The sequence below is a fragment of the Oncorhynchus gorbuscha genome, linkage group LG25, assembly GCF_021184085.1.
Source record: "Oncorhynchus gorbuscha isolate QuinsamMale2020 ecotype Even-year linkage group LG25, OgorEven_v1.0, whole genome shotgun sequence".
Lineage (NCBI taxonomy): Eukaryota > Metazoa > Chordata > Actinopteri > Salmoniformes > Salmonidae > Oncorhynchus > Oncorhynchus gorbuscha.
The window spans coordinates 45,145,291-45,164,111 of NC_060197.1; the positions used below are offsets into that span (position 1 = coordinate 45,145,291).

The 18,821-nt window shown below is 45.1% G+C and overlaps 1 protein-coding gene across 2 annotated transcripts in view; it reads right to left on the reverse strand.

Annotated features, from left to right (window-relative positions):
• Positions 1-7,190: 7,190 nt before the first annotated feature.
• The window catches only part of LOC124014322 (glucosidase 2 subunit beta-like), a 254,158-nt gene continuing 242,527 nt past the window's right edge, over positions 7,191-18,821 (reverse strand). For both annotated transcript variants that reach the window (XM_046329175.1, XM_046329174.1), the window contains 2 exons: positions 13,569-13,668; positions 7,191-7,816 (listed from right to left, as the gene is read on the reverse strand). In XM_046329175.1, the coding sequence (XP_046185131.1) occupies positions 7,679-7,816; positions 13,569-13,668 (238 nt within the window). In that variant the 3' untranslated portion in view covers positions 7,191-7,678. The remainder of the gene's footprint in view (positions 7,817-13,568; positions 13,669-18,821) is intronic.

Consider the following 18,821-nt stretch of genomic DNA (forward strand, 5'->3'; position numbering starts at 1 on the left):
GTACCTACCTCACGTTGTTTATTATAGCTTGGTCAGTGTTATGGTACCTACCTCACGTTGTTTATTATAGCTTGGTCAGTGCTATGGTACCTACCTCACGTTGTTTATTATAGCTTGGTCAGTGCTATGGTACCTACCTCACGTTGTTTATTATAGCTTGGTCAGTGCTATGGTACCTACCTCACGTTGTTTATTATAGCTTGGTCAGTGTTATGGTACCTTGACGTGTCCTTCAGGGACACCACCATATGTTCTGCCACTTGCAGAATAGTAGCTTCCTATTTGGCAATAGATTTGATAAATTAAGTCTAGTACACAAATGACCGTGACAGTGAACCACAACACCTCTCAGATCATGGCAGTTCCCCTGATCCTCGCTTCTAAATGTCAGAGTTTTCCGTTCGAGCGCAAACACCTTCCTCCCACTCACTCTATCCCTAAGCACAAAACTGACAATTATCCTGCAAACCGGAGGCGAAATGAGAGACAGGGATTTCCCTTCAAACAGAGGCCTGCATGGGAGCTGAATCTAGATAAATAAGAGTAGCAGTCTCTATGGATACAGGGCCGAGGGCCATTGCCTTGCTAACAGGCAAAAGTCCCACCAGGACATTGATGCTGGACAACCTGACAGTTGACTAACCCAACACTTAATAGGGAGAAGAGGTCTCCATCAGGGCCTTAATAGGGAGAGGAGGCCTCCAGCAGGGCCTTAATAGGGAGAAGAGGCCTCCAGCAGGGCCTTAATAGGGGGAAGAGGCCTCCGGCAGGACTTTAATAGGGAGAAAAGAGGCCTCCAGGAGGGCCTTAATAGGGAAAAGAGGCCTCCAGTAGGGTCCCAATAGGGAGAAGAGGCCTCCAGCAGGGCCTTAATAGGGAGAAGAGGCCTTCAGCAGGGCCTTAATAGGGAGAAGAGGCCTCCGGCAGGGCCTTAATAGGGAGAAGAGGCCTCCAACAGGGCCTTAATAGGGGGAAGAGGCCTCCAGCAGGGCCTTAATAGGGAGAAGAGGCCTCCGGCAGGACTTTAATAGGGAGAAAAGAGGCCTCCAGGAGGGCCTTAATAGGGAGAAGAGGCCTCCAGTAGGGTCCCAATAGGGAGAAGAGGCCTCCAGCAGGGCCTTAATAGGGAGAAGAGGCCTCCAGCAGGGCCTTAATAAGGGGAAGAGGCCTCCAGCAGGGCCTTAATAGGGAGAAGAGGCCTCCAGCAGGGCCTTAATAGGGAGAAGAGGCCTCCGGCAGGACTTTAATAGGGAGAAAAGAGGCCTCCAGGAGGGCCTTAATAGGGAGAAGAGGCCTCCAGCAGGGCCTCAATAAGGAGAAGAGGCCTCCGGCAGGGCCTTAGTAGGGAGAAGAGGGCCTCCGGCAGGGCCTTAATAGGGAGAAGGGGCCTCCGGCAGGGCCTACTACTGTATGTACTACTGGACTAGTTATATGTTGTGGTATTAATGTGGCAGAATGTAAACAGTGTAGTTATTCACTCCGCAAGGCAATCAAACAAGATAAAACGTCAATATAGAGATAAAGTGGAGTCGCAATTCAATGGCTCAGAAGTATGTTTAAAAAAAAAATTCAACTAGGCACGTCTGTTAATAACAAATTCTTATTTTCAATGACGGCCTAGGAACAGTGGGTTAACTGCCTGTTCAGGGACAGATTTTTTACTTTGTCAGCTCGGGGATTCAATGTAACCACTAGGCTACCTGCCGCCCCAGGGACCACAGACAATCAGGGACCACAGACAATCAGGGACCACAGACAATCAGGGACCACAGACAATCAGGGACCACAGACAATCAGGGACGACAGACAATCAGGGACCACAGACAATCAGGGACTACAGTGCCACCAACGCGGCCCGCTACCAAGGACTGTGGGCTCTCCTCCGTGGCCGACGTGAGTAAAACATTTAAATGTGTTAACCCTCGCAAAACGTATGGCCTATATGGCATCCTTAGCCGAGTTCTCAGAGCATGTGCAGACCAGCTGGCTGGTGTGTTTACGGGCATATTCAATCAAATCAAATCCAATTTTATTTGTCACATACACATGGTTAGCAGATGTTAATGCGAGTGTAGCGAAATGCCTGTGCTTCTAGTTCCGACAATGCAGTGATAACCAACAAGTAATCTAACTAACAATTCCAAAACTACTGTCTTATACACAGTGTAAGGGGATAAAGAATATGTACATAAGGATATATGAATGAGTGATGGTACAGGGCAGCATACAGTAGATGGTATCGAGTACAGTATATACATATGAGATGAGTATGTAGACAAAGTAAACAAAGTGGCATAGTTAAAGTGGCTAGTGATACATGTATTACATAAGGATGCAGTCGATGATATAGAGTACAGTATATACGTATGCATATGAGATGAATAATGTAGGGTAAGTAACATTATATAAGGTAGCATTGTTTAAAGTGGCTAGTGATATATTTACATCATTTCCCATCAATTCCCATCAATTCCCATTGTTAAAGTGGCTGGAGTTGGGTCAGTGTCAATGACAGTGTGTTGGCAGCAGCCACTCAATGTTAGTGGTGGCTGTTTAACAGTCTGATGGCCTTGAGATAGAAGCTGTTTTTCAGTCTCTCGGTCCCAGCTTTGATGCACCTGGGGTGAACAGGGGTGAACAGGCAGTGGCTCGGGTGAACAGGCAGTGGCTCGGGTGGTTGATGTCCTTGATGATCTTTATGGCCTTCCTGTAACATCGGGTGGTGTAGGTGTCCTGGAGGGCAGGTAGTTTGCCCCCGGTGATGCGTTGTGCAGACCTCACTACCCTCTGGAGAGCCTTATGGTTGAGGGCGGAGCAGTTGCCGTACCAGGCGGTGATACAGCCCGCCAGGATGCTCTCGATTGTGCATCTGTAGAAGTTTGTGAGTGCTTTTGGTGACAAGCCAAATTTCTTCAGCCTCCTGAGGTTGAAGAGGCGCTGCTGCGCCTTCTTCACGACGCTGTCAGTGTGAGTGGACCAATTCAGTTTGTCTGTGATGTGTATGCCGAGGAACTTAAAACTTGCTACCCTCTCCACTACTGTTCCATCGATGTGGATAGGGGGGTGTTCCCTCTGCTGTTTCCTGAAGTCCACAATCATCTCCTTAGTTTTGTTGACGTTGAGCGTGAGGTTATTTTCCTGACACCACACTCCGAGGGCCCTCACCTCCTCCCTGTAGGCCGTCTCGTCGTTGTTGGTAATCAAGCCTACCACTGTTGTGTCGTCCGCAAACTTGATGATTGAGTTGGAGGCGTGCGTGGCCACGCAGTCGTGGGTGAACAGGGAGTACAGGAGAGGGCTCAGAACGCACCCTTGTGGGGCCCCCGTGTTGAGGATCAGCGGGGAGGAGATGTTGTTGCCTACCCTCACCACCTGGGGGCGGACCGTCAGGAAGTCCAGTACCCAGTTGCACAGGGCGGGGTCGAGACCCAGGGTCTCGAGCTTGATGACGAGCTTGGAGGGTACTATGGTGTTGAATGCCGAGCTGTAGTCAATGAACAGCATTCTCACATAGGTATTCCTCTTGTCCAGGTGGGTTAGGGCAGTGTGCAGTGTGGTTGAGATTGCATCGTCTGTGGACCTATTTGGGCGGTAAGCAAATTGGAGTGGGTCTAGGGTGTCAGGTAGGGTGGAGGTGATATGGTCCTTGACTAGTCTCTCAAAGCACTTCATGATGACGGAAGTGAGTGCTACGGGGCGGTAGTCATTTAGCTCAGTTACCTTAGCTTTCTTGGGAACAGCAATGGTGGCCCTCTTGAAGCATGTGGGAACAGCAGACTGGTATAGGGATTGATTGAATATGTCCGTAAACACACCGGCCAGCTGGTCTGCGCATGCTCTGAGGGCGCGGCTGGGGATGCCGTCTGGGCCTGCAGCCTTGCGAGGGTTAACACGTTTAAATGGTGAGTTGACGCTGATCTTATATTCAGTAGTTCTTCTCGACTGTATGTAATGAAACCTAAGATGACCTGGGGTACTAATGTAAGAAATAACACGTAAAAAAAACAAAAAACTGCATAGTTTCCTAGGAACGCGAAGCGAGGCGGCCATCTCTGTCGGCGCCGGAAATCTCTCCCTATCCCTGTCTGCTGTCCCCACATGCTTCAAGATGGCCACCATTGTTCCTCAAGAAGGCAAAGGTAACTGAACTAAATGACCATCGCCCCGTAGCACTCACCTCTGTCATAATGAAGTGCTTTGAAAGATTAGTCAAGGATCATATCACCTCCACCTTACCTGCCACCCTAGCCACTTCAATTTGCTTACGGCCCCAATAGATCCACAGACGATGCAATCGCCATCACTCTGCATACTGCCCTATCCCATCTGGACAAGAGGAATACCTATGTAAGAATGCTGTTCTTTGACTATAGCTTTGCGTTGTACCCTCCAAGCTCATCGTCAAGCGCGGGTCCTGGGTCTGAACCCTGCCCTGTGCAACTGGGTCCTGGACTTCCTGACGGGCCGCCCGAGGTGGTGAAGGTAGGAAACATCACCTCCACTCCGCCGATCCTCAACACTGGGGCCCCACAAGGGTGCATGCTCAGCTCCCTCCTGTACTCTCTGTTCACCCATTACTGCGTGGCCAAGCATGCCTCCAACTCAATTATCAAGTTTGCAGATGACACAACAGCAGTAGGCTTGATTACCAAAGATGACGAGACAGCATACAGAGAGGAGGTGAGGGCTCTAGGAGTGTGGTGCCTGGAAAACAACCTCTTACTCCACGTCAACAAAAAAAAGGAGATGATCGTGGACTTCAGGAAACAGCAGAGGGTGCACCACCCATCCACATCGATGGGACCGCAGTGGAGCAGGTGGAAAGCTTCAAGTTCCTTGGCGTACACATCACTGACAATCTGAAATGGACCACCCACACAGATAGTATGGAGAAGACGGCGCAATAGAGCCTCTTCAACCTCAGGAGGCTATAGAAATGTGGCTTGTCACCTAATACTCTTATAAACTTTTACAGATTCACAATTGAGAGCATCCTGTTGGGCTGTATGACGGCAACTGCACCGCCCGCAACTGCAAGGCTCTCTAAAGGGCGGTACGGTCTGCCTAACACATTACTGGGGGCAAACTACCCGCCCTCCAGGACACCTGCAGCACCCGATGTCACAGGAAGTCCAAAAAGATCATCAAGGACATCAACCACCCGAGCCACAGCCTGTTCACCACCGCAATCACAGAAGGCGAGGTCAGTAGAAGTGCATCAAAGCCGGGAGCAAGAGACTGAACACCAGCTTCTATTTCAAGGCCATCAGACTTTTAAACAGCCATCACTAGCACATTAGAGGCTGCTGCCTATAGGCATAGACTAGGACTCCCTGGCCACTTTAAGGAATGGAACACTAGTCACTTAATGTTTACATATCTGGCATTATTTATCTCATATTTATATACTGTATATTTATATACATCTCATACATATATACTGTATTCTATACTATTCTACAGTATCTTAGTTCGTTCTGCCTGACATGGCTCAGCCATAGTCTTAATTCATTCATACTAGATTTGTATGTATTAGGTAGTTGTTGTGGAATTGTTAGATTACTTGTTAGACATTACAGCACTTTCAGAGCTAGAAGCACAAGCATTTTGCTACACTCACAATAACATCTGCATGTGACCAATACAATTTGATTTGTTGTGTTATATGTTGTGGTGTTATACAGTACCAGGCAAAAGTTTGGACACACCTACTCATTCAAGGGTTTTTCTTTATCTTAACTATTTTCTACATTGTAGAATAATAGTGAATACATCAAAACTATGAAATAACACATATGGAATCATGTAGCAACCCCCCCCCCCAAAACAACAACAACCCTTACAGAGGCTGGAGGTGTTTTTTGGATCATTGTCCTGTTGAAAAACAAATGATATTCCCACTACGTGTAAACCAGATGGGATGGCGTATCGCTGCAGAATGCTGTGGTAGCCATGCTTGTTAATTGTGCCTAGAATTCTAAATAAATCAGACAGTGTCACCAGCAAAGCACCCCCACACCATAACACCTCCTCCTCCATGCTTCACGGTAGGAACCACACATGCGGTGATCATCCGTTCACCTAGTCTGAGTCTCACAAAGACACGGCGTTTAGAACCAAAACTCTCGAATTTGAACTCGTCAGACCAAAGAACCTAAATTGTAATTACTTTGCTACTATGACCTATGTATTGCTTACCTCCTCACGCCATTTGCACACACTGTATGTTTGTTTATTCCATGTGTAACTCTGTGTTGTTGTGTCGCACTGCTTTGCTTCATCTTGGCCAGGTCGCAGTTGTAAATGAGAACTTGTTCTCAACTAACCTTCCTGGTTAAATAAAAGGTGAAATAAAATAAAAAGATTTCCACTGATCTAATGTACATTGCTCGTGTTTCTTGGCCCAAGCAAGTCTCTTGTTCTTATTGCTGTCCTTTAGTAGTGGTTTCTTTGCAGCAATTCGACCATGAAGGCCTGATTCATGCAGTCTCCTCTGAACAGTTCAGATGTGTCTGTTACTTGAACTCTGTGAAGCATTTAATAAGGCTGCAATCTGAGGTGCAGTTAACTCTAATGAACGTATCCTCTGCAGCAGAGGTAACTCTGAGTCTTCCTTTCCTGTGGCGGTCCTCATGAGAGCCAGTTCCATCATAGTACTTGATTGTTTTTGTGACTACACTAGAAGAAATGTATTGAAATATTCCGTATTGACTGACCTTCATGTCTTAAAGTAATGATGGACTGTCGGTTCTCTTTGCTTATTTGAGCTGATCTTGCCATAATATGGACTTGGTCTTTTACCAAATAAGGCTATCTTTTATATACCACCCCAACTGATTGGCTCAAACGCATTAACAAGGAAAGAAATTCCACAAATGAACCTTTAACAAGGCACACCTGTTAATTGAAATGCATTCCAGGTGACTACCTCATGTAACCGGTTGAGAGAATGCCAAGATGTCATCAAGGCAAAGGGTGGCAACTTTGAAGAATCTAAAATATATGTCGATTTGTTTAACACCTTTTTGGTTACTACATGTGTTATTTCGTAGTTTTAATGTCTAATGAGGAGATGTGTCCAAACATTTGACTGGTACTGTATATTTTGTTATACAGTATGTTGTGTTGTTTTTGTGCAAATACTCTTGCAAAAATAGTGTTAGTAACCGATGATACTATTTGAAAAGGCATTGCTGCTATCCAAAATAGTCCCTTTATTTTCATTCAAATCAGAGTCATTTCTTTGTTACAAAGATCATAGATTGACTTAATGCTGTCATTAGACAGTGTTTGGAAACTACTGTGATTATAATTGTTTTAACAGGAATGACAGAGAAGCTGTACTGAAAAGCGTAGAACCTAACACACACACAGCAAGTATAATTAAAATGTCTACATTTCTAGAACAACATTTTACATGAAAAGACTCCTTCAAATTCCTCAATTCCACAAAGCTCAACGAAACACAATGGAAATTAACAACGTGACAGTCAGGAGGAACAAAAACACCATGGTAACAAGACAACGGAAGACAAAAACATATTATAAAGCTACAGCAATTATTGCGATATGTGTTCTGACACAAAGGCAGAGGACACCGGGGCCCGAGTGGCCCCGAAACAAAGTCTGTCACCAGCGGCATGGGGGCTGCATGGCTCCCTCCCTTGGTCCCTGGGGGTCAAAGTTCACTGTGTATGCCCCGCTGCCTCAGCGCCGGCTGACAGGACGCGGGAGTCTGAAGCTCCATGACGTACTGGCATTTGCTGGGCTCCTTTACCGATCTCAAGGCTGTCTCTGTCCCACATATCAACATGACCTAGAAAAACAAACGAGGCAATGGAGGGAGATAGTCACGGAGAAGAAGTGAATAGAAGAGAGAGACATTGTTAAGTCAAGAGGCTTGTCGTTTGCCTCTCGTAAGAGGACTGTGTGGAGAAGCACCAGATATGTGGCATTTCTGCTGTGTATTTTAAGGAGCTTTACATTTGTGGATCTCTACACATTCGTTGTATGAATGTTATTGTTGTTGATATAGAATTACTGTCGTGATACCGTGGTAGAATAAGAGGAACTAATGATCAAATTAGGCCCAACACTTAAATTGTAGTTCGTTCAGAATTCATTCAGACACACACAAATTACGCTACCATTTTACTCGACACCCAGCTACCATTTTACTCGACACCCAGCTACCATTTTACTCGACACCCAGCTACCATTTTACTCGACACCCAGCTACCATTTTACTCGACACCCAGCTACCATTTTACTCGACACCCAGCGTCATAACCATACCATGATATGTCATAACAGCGGTCATGACCCATAAATTGTGTTATTTTACGGCTGGTTATGACACCTACATAAGAGTGTCAAAACACACAAAACCGACCACACGAGGCAGAACCTTCCAGAACCTTCCATTACACCATAGGCTAGGTGTCGACAGTGTGTTCATGTTGTATTCTCTGAAATGGGACCACAGTAAATGACAGCACTAATGTTTTGTTTGCGATAGGTTTCATTATTGACCCACCGTCACACCACCGTGATTTAGGACTTCTATAACCTCTTTTATACACATTGTGTGTTTGAGCTACAGACTTCTGAGTCGTACCCTTTGGATTCGTGTCGGGGGGGGCTGCGCTAGAGTGGTGTTAGTGAGACAAAGGAGGATCCTGGGAATGTTAACGAAAACACCCGTAGAGTTTGAACGGTTTCAGCCACACACTAATTAAAGCCATCTAAGAAAAGCAGAGACTCTCACGAGCACGTTTTGCTCTATGACCTCACAAGCTACAGAAGAGTTATTAACATAAGAGGTTCTTCTACATAGTGTCTATAATACTGTAAGAGGTTATTCTACATAGACTATAGGACATCCCAGGACATAGTGTCTATAATACTGTAAGAGGTTATTCTACATAGATCATAGGACATCCCAGGTCATAGTGTCTATAATAATGTAAGGGGTTCTTCTACATAGACTATAGGACATCCCAGGACATAGTGTCTATAATACTGTAAGGGGTTCTTCTACATAGATCATAGGACATCCCAGGACATAGTGTCTATAATACTGTGAGGTTATTCTACATAGATCATAGGACATCCCAGGTCATAGTGTCTATAATACTGTAAGGGGTTCTTCTACATAGACTATAGGACATCCCAGGACATAGTGTCTATAATACTGTAAGGGGTTCTTCTACATAGATCATAGGACATCCCAGGACATAGTGTCTATAATACTGTAAGAGGTTATTCTACATAGACTATAGGACATCCCAGGACATAGTGTCTATAATACTGTAAGAGGTTATTCTACATAGACTATAGGACATCCCAGGTCATAGTGTCTATAATACTGTAAGGGGTTCTTCTACATAGATCATAGGACATCCCAGGACATAGTGTCTATAATACTGTAAGAGGTTATTCTACATAGACTATAGGACATCCCAGGACATAGTGTCTATAATACTGTAAGAGGTTATTCTACATAGACTATAGGACATCCCAGGTCATAGTGTCTATAATACTGTAAGGGGTTCTTCTACATAGATCATAGGACATCCCAGGACATAGTGTCTATAATACTGTAAGAGGTTATTCTACATAGACTATAGGACATCCCAGGACATAGTGTCTATAATACTGTAAGAGGTTATTCTACATAGACTATAGGACATCCCAGGTCATAGTGTCTATAATACTGTAAGAGGTTATTCTACATAGAAGACCATAGGACATCCCAGGTCATAGTGTCTATAATACTGTAAGGGGTTCTTCTACATAGAAGATCCCAGAACATAGTGTCTATAATACTGTAAGAGGTTCTTTTACATAGACTATAGGACATCCCAGGACATAGAGTCTATAATACTGTAAGGGGTTCTTCTACATAGATCATAGGACATCCCAGGTCATAGTGTCTATAATACTGTAACGCCACGTTGCACCACAGACTGTCCAGGAGTTGGCGGATGCTTTAGTCCAGGTCTGGGAGGAGATCCCTCAGGAGACTATCCGCCACCTCATCAGGAGCATGCCCAGGCGTTGTCGGGAGGTCATACAGGCACGTGGAGACCACACACACAACTGAGCCTCATTTTGACTTGTTTTAAGGACATTACATCAAAGTTGGATCAGCCTGTAGTGTGGTTTTCCACTTTAATTTTGAGTGTGACTCCAAATCCAGACCTCCATGGGTTGATAAATTTGATTTCCATTGATCATTTTTTGTGTGATTTTGTTGTCAGCACATTCAACTATGTAAAGAAAAAAGTATTTAATAAGAATATTTCATTCATTCAGATCTAGGATGTGTTATTTTAGTGTTCCCTTTATTTTTTTGAGCAGTGTATATATATATATATGGTATATCTACAATATATTCCAGTTAGAGACCAAATCCACGGTCCATAACACACACATAAGCCCGAGCCTTTTGAATCTAATTAATAAACACTAAGACCGACCCTTCCAGTGTTCCAGTGTCTTTTAAACAGGGACACCGCACGGGTTCCTTTGGCTTTGAATTAGTTTCATACCCGGCATTGAAACAATGCCGTCCACTGCCCGCATTACCATTCTCCCGCTAAGGGGTAGAGAAGCCTCTTTTTCACCGAGGTAAAAGAGCAAAGCCGGCTTCAGCATTTCAAATATAATGAGGGACGACTTCTTCTCGCGGAGACTTCATTTATGCCGTATGCACACGTTTTGGAAAAGGGAGTGTTATCAAAGGAATTCAATTGAGGCTTTTCAAAGGGCCTCTGGATGGTAGGAACATATATTTACAGATGATTGGGAACCATTTAAACTGTTGAAGGGGTTGGGGGGAAGAAGGGGTTGGGGGGGACGCTGTAAAAAATGAGATGATTAAACATGCTACATTTTTAATTGAACAAATTCCTGCTGTTAGAGACGAGACATTGTGAACTCTGTGAGAGAGAGAGAGTGAGGTGACTGGAGACATTGTGAACTCTGTGAGAGAGAGAGAGTGAAGTGACTGGAGACATTGTGAACTCTGTGAGAGAGAGAGAGAGTGACTGGAGACATTGTGAACTCTGTGAGAGAGAGAGAGAGAGAGAGAGAGTGACTGGAGACATTGTGAACTCTGTGAGAGAGAGAGAGTGAAGTGACTGGAGACATTGTGAACTCTGTGAGAGAGAGAGAGAGTGACTGGAGACATTGTGAACTCTGTGAGAGAGAGAGAGTGAAGTGACTGGAGACATTGTGAACTCTGTGAGAGAGAGAGAGAGAGAGAGAGAGAGTGACTGGAGACATTGTGAACTCTGTGAGAGAGAGAGAGTGAAGTGACTGGAGACATTGTGAACTCTGTGAGAGAGAGAGAGAGAGAGTGACTGGAGACATTGTGAACTCTGTGAGAGAGAGAGAGTGAAGTGACTGGAGACATTGTGAACTCTGTGAGAGTGAGAGAGAGAGAGAGAGTGACTGGAGACATTGTGAACTCTGTGAGAGAGAGAGAGAGAGAGAGAGTGAAGTGACTGGAGACATTGTGAACTCTGTGAGAGAGAGAGAGAGAGAGAGAGAGAGAGAGTGACTGGAGACATTGTGAACTCTGTGAGAGAGAGAGAGTGAAGTGACTGGAGACATTGTGAACTCTGTGAGAGAGAGAGAGTGACTGGAGACATTGTGAACTCTGTGAGAGAGAGAGAGTGACTGGAGACATTGTGAACTCTGTGAGAGAGAGAGAGTGACTGGAGACATTGTGAACTCTGTGAGAGAGAGAGAGAGAGAGAGAGAGAGAGAGAGAGAGAGAGAGAGAGAGAGAGAGAGAGAGAGAGAGAGAGAGAGAGAGAGAGAGTGACTGGAGACATTGTGATCTCTGTGAGAGAGAGAGAGTGACTGGAGACATTGTGAACTCTGTGAGAGAGAGAGAGAGAGAGAGAGAGAGAGAGAGAGAGAGAGAGAGAGTGACTGGAGACATTGTGAACTCTGAGAGAGTGAAGTGATAGGAGACATTGTGAACTCTGAGAGAGTGAAGTGATAGGAGACATTGTGAACTCTGTGAGAGAGAGAGAGTGTGAAGTGACAGGACTGACAGAGAAACGTAGGTGAAGAGTATGTCTGCTACTGTCTTCAGCCCTGTTTTTGTTTCACTTTTTATGGGACTTCAGTAATCGGTGGTTTCACAAAGTGTCTTTCTATTAGTGAATAGTGTACAACGATAGCATGAGGATGAAAATGGCATCTATCGCTGTCTGTCTGTCTGCCTATCCATGTCTTCCTACCTCTTTGCCTGCCTGCCTGTCTGTATATCTGTCTTCCTGTCTTTCTGCCTGTCTGTGTCTGTTTGTCTGCCTATCCATGTCTTCCTGCCTGCCTGCCTGCCTGCCTGCCTGCCTGCCTGCCTGCCTGCCTGCCTGCCTGCCTGCCTGCCTGCCTGTCTGCCTGCCTGTCTGTATATCTGTCTTCCTGTCTTTCTGCCTGTCTGTGTCTGTTTGTCTGCCTATCTGTGTTTTCCTACCTCTTTGTCTCTGTCTTTCTGCCTGTCTGTGTCTTCCTACCTCTGTCTGTCTGCCTGCATGTCTGTCTTCCTACGTCTGTCTGTCTGTCTGTCTGTCTGTCTGTCTGTCTGTCTGTCTGTCTGTCTGTCTGTCTGTCTGTCTGTCTGTCTGTCTGTCTGTCTGTCTGTCTGTCTGTCTGTCTGTCTGTCTGTCTGTCTGTGTCTTCCTACCTCATCTGTCTGTCTGTCTGTCTGTCTGTCTGTCTGTCTGTCTGTCTGTCTGTCTGTCTGTCTGTCTGTCTGTCTGTCTGTCTGTCTGTCTGTCTGTCTGTCTGTCTGTCTGTCTGTCTGTCTGTCTGTGTCTTCCTACCTCATCTGTCTGTCTGTCTGTCTGTCTGTCTGTCTGTCTGTCTGTCTGTCTGTCTGTCTGTCTGTCTGTCTGTCTGTCTGTCTGTCTGTCTGTCTGTCTGTCTGTCTGTCTGTCTGTCTGTCTGTCTGTCTGTCTGTCTGTCTGTAAGGCTCTCTGTCTGTCTGTAAGGCTCTCTGTCTGTCTGTCTGTCTGTCTTCCTACCTCATTGTCTGTCTGTCTGTCTGTCTGTCTGTCTGTCTGTCTGTCTGTCTGTCTGTCTGTCTGTCTGTCTGTCTGTCTGTCTGTCTGTCTGTCTGTCTGTCTGTCTGTCTGTCTGTCTGTCTGTCTGTCTGTCTGTCTGTCTGTCTGTCTGTGTCTTCCTACCTCATCTGTCTGTCTGTCTGTCTGTCTGTCTGTCTGTCTGTCTGTCTGTCTGTCTGTAAGGCTCTCTGTCTGTCTGTCTATCTGTCTTCCTACCTCATTGTCTGTCTGTCTGCCTGTATGTCTGTCTTCCTGTCTACCTGCCTGTCTGTGTCTATTTGCCTGCCTGCCTGCCTGCCTGCCTGCCTGCCTGCCTGCCTGCCTGCCTGCCTGCCTGCCTGCCTGCCTGCCTGCCTGCCTGCCTGCCTCCCTCCCTCCCTCCCTCCCTCCCTCCCTCCCTCCCTCCCTCCCTCCCTCCCTCCCTCCCTCCCTCTAAGGCTCTCTGTTTCTGTGCCCTTTACAGTACAGTAACATCCCAGTACTTACCATGGTGTTTCTGGTAGGGCCTTGCCAGCAGGGCTCTCCACTCTCATACCTCATCTGGCAATAGGGGTTCTCTGCTGGCCCCGCCCATGACCCCCACTTCCTGAAACAGACAGAGAGCAGATATAAATTCCATTCATTATTATAATCCCAAAATGTTGACATCACTTAGCACCAGGTTTACTAACTGGGCAAAACAAAAGTCTAGCGGAGGTGGCTGCAGTGCCCTCTGCTAGTCCCTGGTGCCTGGCGCTTGTCTGTCTCTCCTCCGACAAAACATATGAATTACCATCTGTGTGAGTTAATTCTCTGTACTGTTCTGCACAGAGAGGAAGGGGAGAACAATAATACTGAACCAGATACCAAATAAGGCGTTTCCTTCCCGTGCGATGGCGAAATACATTTTACCTCAGCTTTATGGTTCTAGTTAATATGGTTCCGACTCTCCAATTTTTTGACGTTTTAATTTTATTTCACCTTTTATTTAACCAGGAAGGCCAGTTGAGAACAAGTTCTCATTTACAACTGTGACCTGGCCAAGATAAAGCAAAGCAGTGCGACACGACAGTAAATAGTGAACCTCAATGATTGTTGGTTAGAGTGACAGGGTTGTGATTCTGATTCCAGTCTGTTTCTGAATAGGCCTACTGAGTTAAAAGGGGCAATCAGCAGTTGAAACAATAACGAGATCTCGGGGTTAAAAAAAAAGCTGAGGGACGGGGCTGGAGAAAATGTAACCACTCTCAAAATCATAGACAGAGCTCCAAGGACTGATCATCCACGGAATATCAAATGTGTAGTTTTAAACCATGTTTTGAGGCTATACAGCGATTGTTTACATTTGCATTGTTTGCAAACATTGGCCTAGAACAAGCTTATATGTCGGGTTCTGAATGTGGGGCGACAGTTGAACGAAAGCTCATGAGGCATTTACACTTTATATTAATCACAAATCAATGCGTACATATAATTCATTTATTAATCCAAAATGGCTGTAGCTAAATGGATTGGCCCTTCAAGAGTAAGTCGCATTGGACAAGAGAGACCATATATATATATAAACACGTGGTTGGACAAGAGAGACCATATATATATATAAACACGTGGTTGGACAAGAGAGACCATATATATATATAAACACGTGGTTGGACAAGAGAGACCATATATATATATAAACACGTGGTTGGACAAGAGAGACCATATATATATATAAACACGTGGTTGGACAAGAGAGACCATGTATATATATAAACACGTGGTTGGACAAGAGAGACCATATATATATATAAACACGTGGTTGGACAAGAGAGACCATATATATATATAAACACGTGGTTGGACAAGAGAGACCATATATATATATAAACACGTGGTTGGACAAGAGAGACCATATATATATATATAAACACGTGGTTGCATATCATCTCAGATGATTTATTTTTAGTTAGACATCAAACAGAAATCACTATTAATATTAAATGTCAGACCTTGCTGAAAATAATGACACAGAAAAGGAGATTATTGGATGATCACTGAGGGATAAATATAGAGAGAAACACAAAACCCTTTTCAGTAGAAATGTACACGCACTGGGGTCCCCTTCCAGGACTCGTATCTGTCTAACATCACTCATCTGTCCTCATAGGCAACAAGCCCATTCTATGACATTTCAACATTCTTTAGCCTTGTCCAGATTGAGAGACACGGATAGCGGGTCCTATCTTAAGGTCCCTGAGTTCACTAGCTCCTTTTCCCGGCCTCCATGTCTCCATACCACCATGCCTCCATATCACCATGTGTCTATGTCTCCATTCCACCATGTCTCCATGCCACCATGTCTCCATGCCACCATGTGTCTATGTCTCCATGCCACCATGTCTCCATGTCTCCATGTGTCTATGTCTCCATGCCACCATGTCTCCATGTCTCCATGTGTCTATGTCTCCATGCCACCATGCCTCCATATCACCATGCCTCCATATCACCATGTGTATATGTCACCATGCCTCCATGTCACCATGTGTCTATGTCTCCATGTCTCCATATCACCATGTGTCTATGTCTCCATGTCACCATGTGTCTATGTCTCCATATCACCATGTGTCTATGTCTCCATGTCTCCATATCACCATGTGTCTATGTCTCCATGTCTCCATATCACCATGTGTCTATGTTTCCATATCACCATGTCTCTATGTCTACATGTCTCCATATCACCATGTGTCTATGTCTCCATGTCACCATGTGTCTATGTCTCCATATCACCATGTGTCTATGTCTCCATATCACCATGTGTCTATGTCACCATGCCTCCATATCACCATGTGTCTATGTCTCCATGTCTCCATATCACCATGCCTCCATATCACCATGCCTCCATATCACCATGTGTCTATGTCTCCATATCACCATGTGTCCATGTCTCCATGTCTCCATATCACCATGTGTCTATGTCTCCATATCACCATGTGTCTATGTCACCATGTCTCCATATCACCATGTGTCTATGTCTCCATGTCTCCATATCACCATGTGTCTATGTCTCCATGTCTCCATATCACCATGTGTCTATGTTTCCATATCACCATGTCTCTATGTCTACATGTCTCCATATCACCATGTGTCTATGTCTCCATGTCACCATGTGTCTATGTCTCCATATCACCATGTGTCTATGTCTCCATATCACCATGTGTCTATGTCTCCATGTCTCCATATCACCATGTGTCTATGTCTCCATATCACCATGTGTCTATGTCTCCATGTCTCCATATCACCATGTGTCTATGTCTCCATATCACCATGTGTCTATGTTTCCATATCACCATGTCTCTGTCTCCATGTCTCCATATCACAATGTGTCTGTCTCCATATCACCATGTGTCTATGTCTCCATGTCTCCATATCACCATGCCTCCATATCACCATGCCTCCATATCACCATGTGTCTGTCTCCATATCACCATGTGTCCATGTCTCCATGTCTCCATATCACCATGTGTCTATGTCTCCATGTCTCCATATCACCATGCCTCCATATCACCATGCCTCCATATCACCATGTGTCTATGTCTCCATATCACCATGTGTCCATGTCTCCATGTCTCCATATCACCATGTGTCTATGTCTCCATATCACCATGTGTCTATGTCTCCATGTCTCCATATCACCATGTGTCTATGTCTCCATGTCTCCATATCACCATGTGTCTATGTCTCCATTTCTCCATATCACCATGTGTCTATGTTTCCATATCACCATGTCTCTGTCTCCATGTCTCCATATCACCATGTGTCTATGTCTCCATATCACCATGTGTCTATGTCTCCATGTCTCCATATCACCATGTGTCTATGTCTCCATGTCTCCATATCACCATGTGTCTATGTCTCCATGTCTCCATGTCACCATGTGTCTATGTCTCCATGTCTCCATATCACCATGTGTCTATGTCTCCATGCCTCCATATCACCATGTGTCTATGTCTCCATATCACCATATCTCCATGTGTCTATGTCACCATGCCTCCATATCACCATGCCTCCATGTGTCTATGTCTCCATATCACCATGCCTCCATATCACCATATCACCATGCCTCCATATCACCATATCACCATGCCTCCATATCACCATGCCTCCATATCACCATGCCTCCATATCACCATGTGTCTATGCCTCCATATCACCATATCACCATGCCTCCATATCACCATGCCTCCATATCACCATGCCTCCATATCACCATGCCTCCATATCACCATGTGTCTATGTCTCCATATCACCATGTGTCTATGTCTCCATATCACCATGTGTCTATGTCTCCATGTGTCCATATCACCATGTGTCTATGTTTCCATATCACCATGTCTCTATGTCTACATGTCTCCATATCACCATGTGTCTATGTCTCCATGTCACCATGTGTCTATGTCTCCATATCACCATGTGTCTATGTCTCCATATCACCATGTGTCTATGTCACCATGCCTCCATATCACCATGTGTCTATGTCTCCATGTCTCCATATCACCATGCCTCCATATCACCATGCCTCCATATCACCATGTGTCTATGTCTCCATATCACCATGTGTCTATGTCTCCATATCACCATGTGTCTATGTCTCCATATCACCATGTGTCTATGTCTCCATATCACCATGTGTCCATGTCTCCATGTCTCCATATCACCATGTGTCTATGTCTCCATATCACCATGTGTCTATGCCTCCATATCACCATGTGTCTATGCCTCCATATCACCATGTGTCTATGCCTCCATATCACCATGTGTCTATGCCTCCATATCACCATGTCTCCATATCACCATGTGTCTATGTCTCCATATCACCATGTGTCTATGTCTCCATGTCTCCATATCACCATGTGTCTATGTTTCCATATCACCATGTCTCTATGTCTACATGTCTCCATATCACCATGTGTCTATGTCTCCATGTCACCATGTGTCTATGTCTCCATATCACCATGTGTCTATGTCTCCATATCACCATGTGTCTATGTCTCCATGTCTCCATATCACCATGTGTCTATGTCTCCATGTCTCCATATCACCATGTGTCTATGTCTCCATATCACCATGTGTCTATGTTTCCATATCACCATGTCTCTGTCTCCATGTCTCCATATCACAATGTGTCTATGTCTCCATATCACCATGTGTCTATGTCTCCATGTCTCCATATCACCATGTGTCTATGTCTCCATGTCTCCATATCACCATGTGTCTATGTCTCCATGTCTCCATATCACCATGTGTCTATGTTTCCATATCACCATGTCTCTGTCTCCATGTCTCCATATCACCATGTGTCTATGTCTCCATATCACCATGTGTCTATGTCTCCATGTCTCCATATCACCATGTGTCTATGTCTCCATGTCTCCATATCACCATGTGTCTATGTTTCCATATCACCATGTCTCTATGTCTCCATGTCTCCATATCACCATGTGTCTATGTCTCCATGTCTCCATGTCACCATGTGTCTATGTCTCCATGTCTCCATATCACCATGTGTCTATGTCTCCATGCCTCCATATCACCATGTGTCTATGTCTCCATATCACCATATCTCCATGTGTCTATGTCACCATGCCTCCATATCACCATGCCTCCATGTGTCTATGTCTCCATATCACCATGCCTCCATATCACCATGCCTCCATATCACCATGTCTCCATGTGTCTATGTCTCCATATCACCATGCCTCCATATCACCATGCCTCCAT